At 36.1% G+C, this 16,784-nt stretch overlaps 1 protein-coding gene across 1 annotated transcript; it reads left to right on the top strand.

The window, feature by feature from the left end:
* Positions 1-6,725: 6,725 nt before the first annotated feature.
* LOC113249074 (olfactory receptor 11G2-like) lies at positions 6,726-7,694 on the top strand. Its single transcript, XM_026490629.3, has one exon. It carries the CDS (start codon positions 6,726-6,728, stop codon positions 7,692-7,694), a length of 969 nt encoding a protein of 322 aa, XP_026346414.2.
* The last annotated feature ends 9,090 nt before the right edge of the window (positions 7,695-16,784 follow it).

Here is a 16,784-nt window from a genome sequence, read left to right as displayed (position 1 = left end):
ATACTTGAAGAAATAATATACGCCACATTTGATGAAAAATATGAATTAACACATAGAAGAAGCTTAATAAATTTCAGCTGGATAAATTCAAAAAGATCCATGTCTAAACACATCAGGGTCAATATCTTGAAAGAAGAAGACAGAAAATTTTGAAAACAGCAAAAGAAAAACAACTCATCACATAGAAGTGATCCTAAATAAGATTAACAGCTGACCTCTCATTCAAAACCATGGAAAGCAAAATGGAGTGAATTGACATTTTCAAATGGACTGAAAGAGAAAGATTGTCAACCAGTTATCTTATATCTAGTAAACCTATCTTTTACAGAATAAGGAAAAAATGAAGACATCCACAAACAAAAATGGAGATAATTTGTTGCTAGCAAACTTGCATTACAGCAATATTAGAAGAAGTCCTTCAGGTAGACAAGAAAAGACTAGACTTGAATCTGTTAAAAAGTAAAGATAAAGAAGATGTGGTCCATATATACAATGGAATATTACTCAGTCATCAGAAAAGATGAATACCCACCATTTGCATCAACATGGATGGAACTGGAGGGGATTATGCTAAGTGAAATAGGTCAAGCAGAGAGACAATGATCATATGGTTTCACTCCTATGTGAAACATAAGGAAAGATGGGGAGGACCTCAGGGAAGGGAGGGAAAACTGAAGGGGAAGAAATCAGAGAGGAAGACAAACCATGAGAGACTCTGGACTCCGGGAAACAAACTGAGGGTTACAGAAGGGAGAAGGGTGGGGGATGGGGGTTACCGTGATGGGTATTAAGGAGGAGATGTGTTGGGATGAGAGCTGAGTATTATACACAACTAATGAATCGTTGAACACTACAACAAGAACTTATGATGTACTATATGCTGGTTAACTGAACATAATAAAAAAAAAGTAAAGAACACCAATAAAGATAACAATGAAGGTAAATATAAAATTCAGTATAAATGTATTTTTACTTGTAACTCTTTTTCTCTTCTGATTAAAAAAACAACTGCATAAAGCAATAATTATAAAACCGTGTCAGTGAGTTTATAATGTATAAACATGTCATCTGTATGACAACAAAAGCAGAAAGGAGGGAAAGGAGGTACACTGAAGCCAAGTTTTTTTATCCTATTGAAATTAAGTTGAAACTAATCCACATAGATTGTTTTAAGATGGAACCACTGAGAAAATATCTCTAAAAATACACCAAAAGAAACAAAAGGGGAATGAAAGTGGTATACTAAGAAATATATATTTAACACAAAAGGAGGTAATAATGGAGGAAGAGAATTTCAAAAATAAAGGAGAGGAAGTCATCTTTCTCACTCATTTTATGAGGCCAGTATTAGTCTGAGACTGAAACTAGACAAAGTTGTCAAGTAAAGAAGTAAATAGAACTACAGACCAATATCCCTTATGAGCTAGACAAAAAATATCTCAAAACAATACTAGCAAAACAAATCCAGTAATATATAAGAAGGTTAATACGCCATGACCCGTGGGATCTATCACAGGAATGCAAGGTTATTTCACTTTGAAAAGCATTTAGTGTTATTTACCGTATGAATAGAATAAGGACAAAAATATATGATCATTTCAATAGATACCAAAAAAGCATTTCACAAATTCCAACATTCTTTCATTATAAAAATCTGAAAGAAAGAAAGAAAGAAAGAAAGAAAGAAAGAAAGAAAGAAAGAAAGAAAGAAAAGAAAGAAAGAAAAAGAAAGACTGACCGACCTAGGAATAGGAGGGAACTTCCTGAACCTGATAAAGGGCATTTATAAAATACCCATGACTAACCTTACATTTAATGGTGAAATACTCAAGACTTACCCACTATCATGAGGAACAAGACAAGGATAAATGTTCTTGCTGCTTATATTTAACATTGTACTAAAAATTCTAAGCCTCAGCAAGAAAAAGAAATATAAGGCATCCTGATTCTATTTACAATAATATCAAAAAGAATAAAAATCTGACAGATTATTTTAGAAAAAAAAAGGCAAGACTTGAATACTGACTAGAACTACAAAACATTGTTGCAAGAAGTTACTATAGATAAATAAAGATCCTATAATTGGATTGGAAGATTTAATACTATTCAGTGGCAATACTCCCTGAGTTATCTTCAACAGAAATTAATGACTTGACCTCCATCTTTTTTCATGTTCTGATGGCTCATTTCTTTTTACTGAAAAATATTCCAGTGTATAGGTGTATCAGAGTTCGTTGTCCATGCCCCTGCAGAAGGCCTTCTTTGTTGCTTCCAGGTTTTGGTAATTACGAATAAAGCTACCGTAGGTATTTGTGTGCAGGTCTTCTTTGTGGGCGTATGTTTTTGAATCAGCCTGTGGTGAATGGCTGGGAGTGCAATTGCTGGATAGTATGGTATAATTAAGTTTAGTTTGGAGGAGACTGCCAGATTGTCTTCCAGGGTGGCTGGATCATTTTGCATTCCCAGCGAATGGCCAGTGAATGGCAGTTCTTGTTGCTGACATCTTTGTCAGCAGTTGTTATCCTCAGTTTTTGGCTTTTGGCCGTTCTTGTTAATGGCTTGTCATGGTATCTCATTATGTTGATTTATAATTCCTTAATGATGGGTGATGTGGAGCATCTTTTCATGTGCTTATTTTCCACCTGTACCTCTCCCTTTGTTGTAATGCCTTTATCTGGATTTGGGAATAGGATGATGGTATAATGGTGAGCCCATAGAATGAATTAGGAAATGTTCCCTCTGTTTGTATTTTCTGAAATATATTGAGGAAAGTTGGTATCATTTATTTGTTAATTCACGAGTAAAATCATTTGATCTTGTTGATAATGTTTTTTAAAGTTTATTGTACTTTTTAAATATATAGTAATAGGTACTAGATGTATACATATAGATATATTCAGATTATTTCTCCTTGTGTGAATTATAGTTTGTGTCTTTTGAGGAATTTGTTCATTTCATCTAAATTATTAAATTTGCGGACATAAACTTATAGTTTCTTTACTATTCTTTTAATGTCCATCTACATCTTCTTGCTCCATTTTTTTTAAACTTGCTTAGCCTGGCTAGAGGTTTACTAATTTTTAATAATATTTTCAAAGAACTAGTTTTTGTTTCATTGATTTTATCTATTTTTTTGTTTCCAATTCAATTGATTTCTGCTTTGAATTTTATTAATTTTTTCTGCTTGTCTTAGGCTTAAATTGTTCTTTCTCTAGATTTCCTAAGGTAGAATAGTATATAATTAATTTTATATATTTGTTCTTTTCTAATAGATGCATTTAATGCTATAAACCTCCCTCTAAATACTGATTTTGCTGCATCTCTCAAGTTTTGATGGGATATATTTTCATTTTCATTCAGTTTAAAATGGTTTCAAATCTCTTGAGACGGCTTTGTTGCCACATGTGTAGAACAGAAGTATGTTAAGTTCCAAATATTTGGGAATTTTCCAGTTATCTTTCTGTTATTGATTTCTACTTGAATTTCAATGTGGTCTGATAACATACTTTGTAATATTTCTATTCTTTTAAACTTTGTTAAGGTGTGTTTTGTGGCCCTGAATATGGTCTATCTTGGCGAATAATGTTCTATGCACATTCGGGAAGAATGTGTATTCTGTTGTTGGTTGGGATATTTTATAAATGTCATATAGATTTGGTTTATTGATAGTGCTATTCAGGTAAACGGTGTCTTTACCGATTTTCTGCCTGCCTAATCTATCAGTTACTGAAAAAGAGATGTTTAACTTAACCATAATAGTGGATTTCTTTCTTTCTCCCTCCTTGCAATTCTCTAAGTTTTTACTTCATGTGTTCTTAGGCCCAATCACATTAATATTGTTATTTTTAAGTTTGGGAAGGATAACTTTAGAAAATTATATAAAGTTATAAAATATTATGTGTGAAAAACTTAGTGAAAATACATAAAGTGTATCATTTGTTTTACCTAAAAAAAATAAATTAATGACTTGACTTTAAAATTCATATGGAAATGGTAAGTTGAAGGACTCTCACTTCCTGATTTCAAAGCTTACTACAAAGATACAATAATCTTGTACTAGCTGGTGGTACTAGCATGATAATAGACATATATATTTAGAATTGAGAATCCAGAAATAAATCCTTATATTTATTGTTTATTGTTCAACAAGAGTGCTGAGATAAGTCCCTAGGTGGTGGTGGTGGGGGATAGTCTCAACAGTGGTGCTGGGACAACTGGGTATGCATATGCAAAAGAATGAAGTTGGACTCCTATCTCTCACCACATACAAAAATTATTTCAAGATGGTCCATAGGCTTAAATGTAAGAGATAAAGCTGTAAAACTCTCTGAGAAAAAAGGCATAAATACTTGTGATGTTGGGTTAGGCATAGTTACATGAAAAGAGGTTTAATATAAGTGATTAGGAAAATGCAAATCAAAACCATAGTGAGATACTACTTCATAATGTCTAGGTCAGAAAAAAAAAGAAAAGAAAAAAAAGGACATGAGGAAGGGAGGGAATAACAAGTGTGGCTGAGATGTGGAGAATTTGAGACTCTTAATAATTGCTGGTGGCAATGGAAATTGGTAGCTCTGTGGATGTTTAAGGATAAGCTCATTCTGTATATGGTGGACAAGATCTTTAAACTGCCGTTTGGACAACAGGAATGGGAGACTCTTTCTAACAAAGCTTGAAAGTAATGTGCATATCATTTCAAAAAATTTTGTTAGCTAAAAAGTAATTTATTAAGTTTAGGAGAGGGAACTCTGGAGGGAATAATACTGTGATAGTTTAGAATGTGTGTATGCGTGTGTGCGTGTGTGTGTGTGTGTGTGCGCGTGTGTGTGTGTGTGTGATTGCACAGATGAGTGTGTGCACATTCATGTAGTTTTCATCTCCAATATGATAATCACTGAAGATGAAACATGCCCCGGGTTTGTATGATGCACAATAATTGCTTCCATTGCTCCTGGGGTTGAGGTCTCTGGAGATAGGCTTCACAGTCTGGAAGGGATAAGTAATGGGGGAGGGAGAGATTTGTGCCTTGCTCTATTCTCTGAGTAAAACCTGAAAGGGGTCTTTGTAAAAAAGGTACCAAAAAGTGTTCTACCAAGGAGCTGACACCCTGACTTCTGGGCTGCATTGGGATAAGTACGTCTGGGCACATGGAACAGTGACTTCTTTCCTGTCTCAGTGTCCATTTTGTTGTATATATTGCTATGAAAAAGGGCAAAAAAATTCATGATTATTTTCCTTTATAAATACCATTTCTATTATATAAACCATATTAGACATGGGATTAGGGAAATGTTTTTGTCAAGTTATCATCTTGTCTTTGCAGCTCATCTTCAAAAGAACTGTATTCTCAGCTGATAGGTAAATGGGATCATTTTTCTTTGACACTGTGGCAATAATTTAGACAACTCTCTTGTTTTCTATGCTCTTTCACACAGGTGACAACAGCAAATCAACACCCATTGTGTGTGGCTTGTAGGAGGAGAAAACTCTGTAAGTGGAAGCTAATTTAGTTAATGAAATACAATAGTCAAGGATAATCAGAAGAGAGCTGAAGAGTATGACGGGCAAATGGAATAGGCAGTCTCACTTTTCTGTGTCTTCTTGGCTCCTTGAGCAGCATTTAATTGCCTCTGCGGATTTTAAAGTCCACGAGCTTAGGTTTCTACCATTGCACGTCTCTTGAATCCATTCTTGCTATCTCTTTGCTTCTATAGTACCCTAGTTCAGACTCTTCACGCTTTTTCCCTGGTCTACTGAAATAGCTTTCTAATAGTTTCCTGCTAAATTCTTTACCTTCTAATTGAGAACTTATCTTACAAGTGTAGCTTCCATAAACCTTTGATCCTTTTACTCTTCTACTAGACTAGCTCCAGTTGTTTTCCACTGACTAGGAAATTAAGCCTGAACTAGACCTTGGCCGCATGGCCCCATCTTTGAAATTTTTATCTCACTATTCTTACAAGTATTCTAATTTCCACTGTCTTGGACTTTTCTTTAAACATAACGTCTTGTATCCAAATCTTTTCACATTATTATTATATGCTATTAAGCTTCTGCCTCCACTGCTGCTCTTTTGCTAAAGTCCATGTCTCTTTTCAAAAGCCTTTCCTTATTTTTTCTGAGTATAATCATGTCTTACATGACAAGAAATTATTTTGTTTTGATTTGTCATATGCTGTTGTTACTGTGTGAGTGGCAGCACCATGATATAGGTGGAGGGATGCTAACATCACTCCATGTTCTGTATCAGCTCTCCAAGAAGTTGCCACAAATGGACGTATAATCTAAATAAAAACAATTTCCTTTTTATGCAAATTAGGTTCCAAGGTAAATCTACTTAGCTCTCTTCCAATCAGATTGAAGCTCCTAAACTCCCTTTATGTAGAAATTCTGGAGCCACGCATGTATTGTTTGAAGTTGCTTTGAACAAAAGATATTTGACATAAGTTCCAAAGAACAGGTACTTTACGTTTCTATTTATCGTCTTCTTCCTATCTCTTAGAAGAATGCCTGGCAAGAATATATGCAAAATAAATTATTATTGAATAAATAAGGGAGGAAGGAAATGAAGAGGAAAGAACAACTCACACTTCCAAAGGGAAGATAGTAATATCACAAGCCTGAATTGAGGAAAATAAACATGTATCGCTTTACCAGGAAGAAGAAAAATAGTGTAAATATTTCTGTGGTTCCTACTGTCTCTGTCACTTCCACAGGTCAGACTAATGAGGACCTTGGAGACTACTAACATGTCTGAGTCTGGGAGTGAGTTCATCCTCTTGGGATTTCCCTGTCGCAGAGACATCCAGGTCCTCCTCTTTGTCATCTTCTCCCTCATCTACCTTCTGACTCTCATGGGGAACACATCCATCATCTGTGCTGTGTGGTCAAGCCAGAAACTCCACACACCCATGTACATCCTCCTGGCCAACTTCTCTTTCCTGGAGATCTGCTATGTCAGTTCTGATGTGCCCAAAATGTTGGCCAACATTATCTCCCAGACCAAGAGCATCTCCTATGCCCGCTGCCTGCTCCAGTTCTACTTCTTCTTCTCCATGTGTGCTGCTGAGGGCTTATTTCTGTCAGTGATGTCTTTTGATCGATTTCTTGCCATTTGTAGACCTTTGCACTATTCCACCATTATGACCTACCCCCTATGTGCTTGGTTAGTGGTCTTCTGCTGGGCGGGGGGCTTTCTCTGGTTACTGACTCCTTTGACTCTAATATCTCAGGTGCCTTTCTGTGGTCCAAACACCATCGACCATTTTCTCTGTGATCTTGCACCTTTGCTGGCATTGTCCTGTGCTTCAGTATCTGGAATTACTCTGATCTGTGGTATCATTAGCTCTCTCATCATCTTTCTCACCTTCCCATACATCCTTGGCACTTACATCTGTGTCCTGAGTGTGGTGCTGGAAATACCCCCAGGCTCAGGAAGGCATAAGGCTTTCTCTACTTGTGCCTCCCACCTTGCTGTGGTACGTCTGTTCTATGGCTCAGTCATGGTGATGTATGTTAGCCCAGGTTCTGTGGACTATCCTGGGATGCACAAGTTTGTGACCTTGTTCTATGCTTTGGCAACCCCATTCTTTAATCCCCCGATTTACAACTTCCGAAATAAAGATATGAAGGAGGCATTGAAGAAAATTATGAATGTGTTATTTTGGGAAATGTCTAAAGGATTCAAAAGTTGAATTTAATATACTGCATCATTAATGTTTTAGGAGAGTGGAACATAACAAAACAAATGAGATTATGCTTTTTTTCCCTTCATTTGATTTTATCTTCATATATTGGGAAGATGATTTTTAAAAATTCATCACACTTATGATTTGAATTGTAGGAAGTTGTTGCTGCTATGTTCCAGATATGTTTGTACTTTAGATAGACTTTATTTTGAAATACAACTTAGTAAGAGTTTCATGTATTTCTTTATGACTCAGTTTCTAGTTTATCTTTTGGTTTTCATTACAAACTACTTGATGCATTTCAAAATTTTCAAATTCTGCTTTCATCAGAGCCAGTTTTTTTGGTTTGTTTTTATTTTTTTGGAGCATAGCAAATGTTGAATGTGTTGCAAATACGTGCATAATTAACCAATAATTACACATAGTTTTTTTTTTAAAAAACCTTCAACATCAGTGACAATTTTAAAGCACTGCTTTGGTATATTCCATAATTCCAAGTATGGTTTTGGACACCAACTAGGGTACCTAGTAAGGTTATATTGACTTGATTGACTCTCACATTTTGCCAATGCTTTCACTTTAGGAGGTAGGTCTAATCCTCCATATGCAGATACACATAAGTTACTTAATACTCCACTTAGGCCAAAGAGCTATAGACTTTGTGAGATCACTACTGTCCAGGTCTAGGGTTCACTTACATTCATAGTTCTCTGTAAAATTCTGGATAAATATTATCCAGAGGTGATTTTTATTCTCCAATTTCTTTTTTTCTGGAGTAGTCATTTAACTTAAAGTATTGCACCTCATGAGGAGACCTTGGGCTAAAACTTTCTCCTAGGATAACGCCAATACTGGCTTTACTTCAATCCTAGTCAAATAACTGCAACCTTCTGCTGGATATTTTTTTCATGAAAATCTACTTCGATTCAAATGTTTGATCCTAAATTTGATGACCTCCTTTTAAATTAGCTCTAGCTGTACTTATTTGCCAATGGCTCCACTGATCTACAACCTGAACCTAAGATTTTAACAATCCTATTGTCATTAAATTCTGTGGCATCTTCCCTGTGATCCTTTGTCATCTTCACTGATCATTTTTGTCCAGGTCCTAGCACTCCGTACCTGTAAAGGGAAACCTAACCCTCCTTTCCATAAGTCCATCAATCCTAATCTCCTCTCTACTTACACAGATTTTTGGGGATATATCCCAATTTCTTTTTTATTTTGTTTTGTTTGGTGGATACATGTCATTATAGATTTGTTCAAACCCATAGAATGGACAACACCAAGAGTGAACCCTAATGTAAACTATGAACTCTGGGTGATTGTGTGTCAATGTGGGTTCATCACTTATAACAAATGTATCACTCTGGTGGGGGACGTTGATAATAGGAAAGGCAATGCATGTGTGGAGTTAGGGCGCATATGGGAAATTGCTGTGAACCTAAGACAACTGCTCTAAAAAATAAAGTTTCAAACACATATGTGTACACACACACACGCACACATTATTTATATACTGCTCTGTGTTGGATCAGTGCTTATAAATCCTCATTCTCATATTTGTTACTCATGGTTACAAGATGGCTGCTAAACATCCAGGCATTTCCCCATTCCAGGTTAGAGGAACTTGAAACTGCTATTTCAACTTCCAGGAAAGCAAAAGCCTCCCCAGAAACCCCAGTCCTCATTGGCAAGAACTATGTCATATGACCATACTAGCTGCAAGGAGGCTGAAGAAGTGAATGTTTTTAGCAGGACTCATTCTTACTCTGAACGAATCAGGTTTCCTGGACTAAGGAAAAGGTGGATACACTTTGGGTGGGCAACAGCAGTCCCTGCCATAAGAGGGATCTGGAGTGTTTCTCTAATCATCTTAGACTTAATGACACTCAACAACTGAAACCATTGACCTTTGAAAAGAATGAAAAAGCTAAGGAAGAAAAGCACACAAACTTTCCAGAAGCTACTACATTTATAAATCTGACGGGAGGTGAATAAGATAGAACTGTTCGTTGACTAAGCACTTGAAATCAATTTTTGTTGATTATAATGATTATTTTGGTAAACAAATTACAATTAAATTTGAATAATAATGAGCTTTTCTGATGATCATAATAATATTGAGCAAATAGCATTTGACCATAAGAAGACACTTATGAGTTCAATGGTGAGGAAAACATCGGAAGAGAAAAGACTAAAGAGAAAAAACTGTTTTGAGTCCTAGTTTTCTGTGAACACAGTTTTCCAAATGGCATCACTAACTAATTTAACCATCCTCCTGCAAAGAATATATAAATAATAATTTTCAGTCTGATTAGAAAGGTGTCTGTTGATCATAGAGACCACAGATACTGTCAGTCTATCTAGAGGCAATGAATCACCCCAGCAGTTATTCATTTTGAGGCTTTATGAAATGTGTCCGTAGAAATGGAATGGGATAAAGTAGGCTAGAAATGCATTATTTGTTAATCCAGTCATCTGTAGAAGGGCATCTTGGCTCCTTCCACAATTTGGCTATTGTGGACAATGCTGCTATGAACATTGGGGTGCGTATGGCCCCTCTCTTCACTATATCTGTATCTTTGGGGTAAATCCCCAGTAGTGCAATGGCTGGATCATAGGGTAGCTCAATTTTTAATTTTTTAAGGGACATCCACACTGTTTTCCAAAGTGGCTGTACCAACTTGGTCCATATATACAATGGAATATTACTCAGCCATCAAAAAGAACGGTTTCACAACATTTGCAGCAACATGGATGGGACTGGAGGAGATAATGCTAAGCGAAATAAGTCAAGCAGAGAAAGACAATTATCATATGGTTTCACTCATTTATGGAACATAATAAGTAGGAAGATCAGTAGGAGAAGAAAGGGAGGAAGGAAGGGGGAGGTAAAAAGAAGGGGGAATGAACCATGAGAGACTATGGACTCTGGGAAACAAACTGAGGGCTTCAGAGGGGAGGGGAGTGGGGGAATGGGATAGGTTGGTGATGGGTATTGAGGAGAGCACATATTGCATGGTGCACTGGATGTTATATGCAAGTAATGAATCATGGAACTTTACAGCAAAAACTTGGGATGTACTGTATGGTGACTAACATAACATAATAAAATTTTATTAAAAAATGCATTATTTGTGGGGCGCCTGGGTGGCACAGTCGTTAAGCGTCTGCCTTCGGCTCAGGGCGTGATCCCAGCATTATGGGATCGAGCCCCGCATCAGGCTCCTCCGCTATGAGCCTGCTTCTTCCTCTCCCACTCCCCCTGCTTGTGTTCCCTCTCTCACTGGCTGTCTCTATCTATCTTAAATAAATAAATAAAATCTTTTAAAAAATGCATTATTTGTGATAAGGATGGTGTTGTTTTAAGAAACTTCTGTTTCAGTTGTATATGAATGTGTGTACTGGTCACAATTTTGGATGAATTTATTCCCGTGGGTTGTGGTCAAAAAAGTTTGAAAAACCATTGTCTCAGCAGTTTTAGAACACCTAAAAGCAGCCATTAGCTTAGGTCACCAAAAAGAAAACTTGGCCTTAAAAACAGCATAAGAACTCAAAACAAGAAAAGCACCCAAGAAAATTAAAGTCAAATGGGGAATAATGAGCCTTCAGACCTGTGGAATGCATAGAAAATGGGAATAGTAATAACAGATGACTATAAAAAGAGTGCCAATTATTTATCCTGTTATAATGATCTTATTGCACGGTGAGTTGGAGACGATAAGACATTTGAGAACAAGAAACAAAAACCAAGTGGCACTGAAGAAGAGAACAATACCAATGTGAAAGGACTTCTGAAAAGTCTGAAGACAGTGATTTGAGCAGCCACCTGTGGGAGGTGGTACCTTAGAGAGAAAGGGTCAGCAGTTAGACAAGATTATGCTAGCAGAAGTTGCATGTGATTAGTCATGTCCAAATTCTTTAGTTTGTATGTAATTCAAGGTTCCTCTTAAGTTGTCCTCAAACTAGAACCTTATTAAAAATATGCCCAATTACTACGGTCGATTCACTTTCCCTGATTAATGTAGTACAATCTTAGTTTTACAATCTGAGCTTAAAACTGTTTTAATAATAACTTGCCCATTTTTAGGCACCATCATGCTGTCCTTGAAATTTTGTTGCCCACTATAACTCATCATAATACTCTTTTCTAAAGTCATAGCATTTTTGAATTTTGCCCGGTGTTTACTCATAATCAGACTGCCTTTTGGGTATTTGTTACAGCATCATTTGTGTTGTTTTTTTTCACTTTCCTATCAGCTATATTGTAAGTTTCCTGAAAGCAGGGAATATAAGTTATACTATCTTTTCACTGACCCGGAATGGCTTCTTCTATAGTAGGAAAACAAATAATTGTTTATTTCATTAACAAGTCCTTTCAACAAACATTTATTGAGCTCCTGCTGTGTGTTAGGCATTTCTCTGGGCATTGAGGATATAGTAATGATATCTAGCTCTCATGAAGTTCATGTTCTAGTATGAGGAGCCAGAAATAAAGATATAGAGAAAGAAGTATCTAGAATACAATATATTTCTTTTAATTAATTTATTTAAGTAATCTCTGCCCCCAACGTGGGGCTCAAACTCACAATCCTAAGATCAAGAGTCGCATGCTCCACTGGCTGAGGCAGCCAGGTGCCCCTAGAATACAATATAGTTCTGATGGTAATAAATACTTGGAAGAAAAACAAAGCAGGTGAAGGGAACAGATAATAATGGGAGTGGGGGGCTGCTCTTTTAAATAGTATAGTTTGGGAAGGCTTCTTTTAATCTGAATTTTGGGAAGAACCCCAAAGGAAGTAAAGGGTTTCTGTTTCAGCTATTTCACATTTTAGGTGAGCTAAAGAGCAAGACAATTGAGTGTGGGGACATTCTAATAAGCATGATTAGAGAACTAAATTAAAATAGTTGCATTAAGAAAGGCAAGAAGATTTTGGTTTAGAAGTATACCTCGAGATATACTATTGAAAAGTATGACAGGCTCAAGACTGATTCAAATCTCCATTGGCTGTTTGAATTGAAGATGTGTCAGACCGCACAATTCTCTTACATGGGTGTGATAAGAAGTAAGACATTACCTGGGTGAAGGACAAGCCAGTGTATTACTCTGATAACCTTGAAAAATATGTCCTTGGAGCACAAATGACCTTTACTGGCATTAAGAAGATGGTAGAAATGACAGGCTTTATAACTTATCTCAAGAAAGAGCTAACATTAATTACTTTCCACTGCCTTTTTTGTTAAAAGATGGAAATCTCTCTTATAATGTTTAAATTATGTGTCCCATATTTAAATTGATCTCATAGACAAAGTTAGATTTGCCTAGTAATACCCAAATTTTCAGTGAAGGCAGCTATTTCCATATGAAAACCTAGAAGGAATTAAAATATAAAAATGTATATATGTTGTTAGTAAATATACCAGGGAATCTACTTATTGTCTTGTAACAGAGTAAGACTAACCTGCATTTGAATTATGCACATTAGCCAGAATTTCTTATCCTATGTCAAGACAAGCACTGATATTGGTCCACTGAAATAAAAGATAGGAGTATACACTTAAAAATCAATGAGTAAGTGTCCAAGTGGAGGTGCAGGTAGGCCATTGGATATGCAGTTCTGGAGGTCTGAGATGAGGTTGGGAGTGGAGATAAAAACCTGAGAATTATCAACATATTAATGGTATTTAAAGCTATTCTTTGAGATCAGTCTTAATCAGTATAATCTAATAAGATATAATATGAGCCACAAATGTGAGCCACATATATAATTTTAAATATTCTAGTAGCCATGTTAATAATGGTAAAAAGAAATAGGTGAAATTACTTTTAGTAATATATTTTATTTGACTCAGTTTATCTAAAATAGTATTATTTCAACATGTACTCAACATAAACATTATTAATGAGATATTTACATTCTTTTATTATACTAAGCCTTCAAAATCAGTATGTAATTTTAAACTTAGCACACTTCTCAATTAGAACTGGTCACATTTCTTTTTGTTTCTTCAAATTTTTATTTAAATTCTAGTTAGTTAATATATAGTGTAATATTGGTTTCAGGAGTAGAATTTAGTAATTCCTTGGTATGATTAAATTTGAATAATAATACTTATCCCCTCTAGGCAGAGAAACTATATTCTGAAAAAACAAAGACAGTTCAGTTATTTGTTTAACCTCAACATTTTTAAGTTCTATATTTAGTCCTCAGACTTCTCAAACTATACCTGCACTATCCAACACAATAGCTATGACGGTCATGTGGCTACTGATCACTTGAAATGTGACCAGTTGTTGTAGCCTTTCTGGAAAACAGTATGGAGGCTCCTCAAAAAGTTAAAAATAGAACAATTGCAATTGCCCTACTAGGTATTTACCCAAAGGATACAAAAATACAGATTCAAAGGGGCACCTGCACCCTGATATTCACAGGTTTTCCTCATTTTAATCCTGATTTGGTGGCAGAGGAATCTCCTGAGTACACTATGTCATGGAAGTAGTGTTCTCGCACATCCATGAACTACATCTTAGAAATGAGTCTTTCCTGGAGAATTGTATCTTCAGCTTCAGTGTCCTAATGTGTTCCAGACCAGTAGTCAGAAGCTCCCTCAGAAGCTGGATGAAATTTCCTTCTCAGACATTTAGATGAAAGTAGGGGGTGGTGTGAGGGCCAGGCAGTCATAGAGCAATCTTCAAGTATAATCCAATTTATATAGCCATTCAAAATACAGAATTTATATTTTTGTATATAAACACACAGAAAAAGGCCTAGAAATATACCCACCCAAACTGAACACATTGCTAAAGAGACAGGTATGTGGAAGTATGGAGATATGAGGATTTTCATTATTTTTTCCTATTTGGTCTTTTACAATGAAATTGTAAAATGTATTACTTGCATAATTAAAAAGAGTCTAGAGAATGTAGAATATTATTTATCTCAATGTAGTTAAGCAAGCCCTGGTTATTGAAAATTCTATGTATATAACATTTAGACCAAAACAAAAAAATGTTTAATTTTAAAATGTGAATATCTTTTTCAGACACTGAGATAAAAATCTCATTTATTTGGTTAATTGTGGTTCATTTACTCCCAGGCCAAAAAAAAAAAAATATGACTCAGAGTAAAAGAGTAAGTGAAGAATCTTTCTTATCCACTCTCCACCAGTTCTAAGAAGGGTGAGTGGGCAGCATTAAATTTGACTGCAGCTAATGAGTCTTTCCTAGAAGGTGGATGATTTTTTCCCCTTTAGTTGAACTTCTGATTCTCAGAATTGCAGATAATGCAGCAATAACTTATCAGAATCAGAGTATGTTCTACCAGCACTCATCATGAGATAGATAAGCCCTCAGCTACCCATAGGGAAGTCTATTTCCCCTTTCTCATCCTGCTTCTACTTCACTGTTATTAATATGGATCATTTAGTTAAGTCCTAGCTTGTGTAACTTCTAGAGGGAACATGGCCCAGGGATATGATAGGGAGTCCAAATAAATGGGTTGTTAGAGTTGGCGTTTTTCTTTTGTTTTGGCTGCCTAGGATCTCAGTCCTTTTTTATGGCTGGGAGAATCCCAATATTAGCAAGCTTGGAGCTTATCTTTGCATAATTGGATTTTTTTTTATTGCCAGGTATTAACTCGTCTAGCTTTTCTCGTAGCTACAGCACAGGGATGTACTCTTGGTTCCACCAAGCAGATACAGCTACACCAGATTTTGATTCGGGGGCTAGTGATTCAAGAAGTGGAAATGGGGTGGAGGGCAGCAATGTTGAAACATTGGCATTAAAAATAGCGATGAAGCAGGTAGTGCAGCTATTGCAGGAAAGACAAGCTCCTAGCACAGAATTGACAGCGGTTGAAACTCTGGCATCTGCTGGCCCATGGCAGCAGGTGTGGCTCTAGTGATGGCGATTTTTCATCAGACCAGTTCTGCAGAATAATTTGTACATTGGTCATTGAATCTGAGCCTCAACTCTGGTTTTTTACCTTTCATTGATTCTGTGAAATTCCTGATATCCTATCAATAAATCTTTTCCATTGTCATGCTTAATCAGCCACAGTCAGCTTCTGTTGTATACAAGTAAGAACCCTGTTATGATTATGTAAGCGTAGAGTTACCCCTGGTAGGTGCAGTCCCAGTAATCTGCCGAGGACAAGGCGAAACTGATTCTTCAGTATTGTAGGTTGTCCTGAATTTTCCTCCTGTGGTCTAGGAAGCCTTGTCATTTAGCATATTCTATTACAGAAAATACCCCCAAAGCCAAAATAACTTGGAGGAAGACTTTAAGATATCTATTTTTACATAGAAAACTAAATTGAGGTCTGGTCCGGGTTGGATGTTGTCAGTCAAATCATTAGCTTTTTTTTTCCAACATGTAGGAGACGACTTCACAAACCAGCCCTTCCCCCAGAAAAGGAAATTTTGTGCCCCGGTCTAAAATATGAATATTTCCAAGTAGAGGCAGATTATCAGGCCAAGTCAAAAAATTTATAATAAATGCTGATTGCCTGTAAGTATCCCATCCTTTGTTTGACAGTTTATTCCCTGGTTTCTCATGCCTATTTTCTGCAACAGTAAATGTTCCTCTACTCAAAGCTTAGAAGGTGCTGAAACCCAGGTCTGGGTAAGGAATACTTAATGATTTGGCATATGTGAACGTGTGCATGCCTTTCTATGTATCCTCTTCAAAATTGGACTAAGAATTTTCTGTATTAAGCATCCATATCATTTCCTGTTTTCGTTTGCTGCACACCCTGGACATTTTACCAATGCTTGGTAGTAAAGGAAACACAAGTGAAAAACACTACTGTTTCAGTGACAGATACTGGGTCCTTGATCTTATAAATAAAGCAATTGAATTTTTGTTAGTGCAATGAGTAGATAGTATATTTCATTATAGAAAAATCAATAGTTGGAAAAGAAAAAATAGTGATAAATTTGAAACACAAAAAATAGACAGGATGAGGGTTCTTCATGTGTAATGAGTCACACTTTCACGAGAGTAAGGAATTAAACACTCAGATGTGCCCAGAAGATATTTTTTTCCCCTCTAGTGAGAGAAATTCGGTATTCCTGAGAGAATGATAGGACAAC

Source organism: Ursus arctos, unplaced genomic scaffold (genome assembly GCF_023065955.2).
Source record: "Ursus arctos isolate Adak ecotype North America unplaced genomic scaffold, UrsArc2.0 scaffold_6, whole genome shotgun sequence".
NCBI classification, from domain to species: domain Eukaryota; kingdom Metazoa; phylum Chordata; class Mammalia; order Carnivora; family Ursidae; genus Ursus; species Ursus arctos.
Note: the sequence above shows the minus strand (reverse complement) of the source record. Positions and strands in the feature narration are given on the sequence as shown.

Bases quoted from the DNA above. Each gene is read 5' to 3' on its own strand.
- LOC113249074 (XM_026490629.3), top strand. From the start codon at position 6,726: ATGAGGACCTTGGAGACTACTAACATGTCTGAGTCTGGGAGTGAGTTC.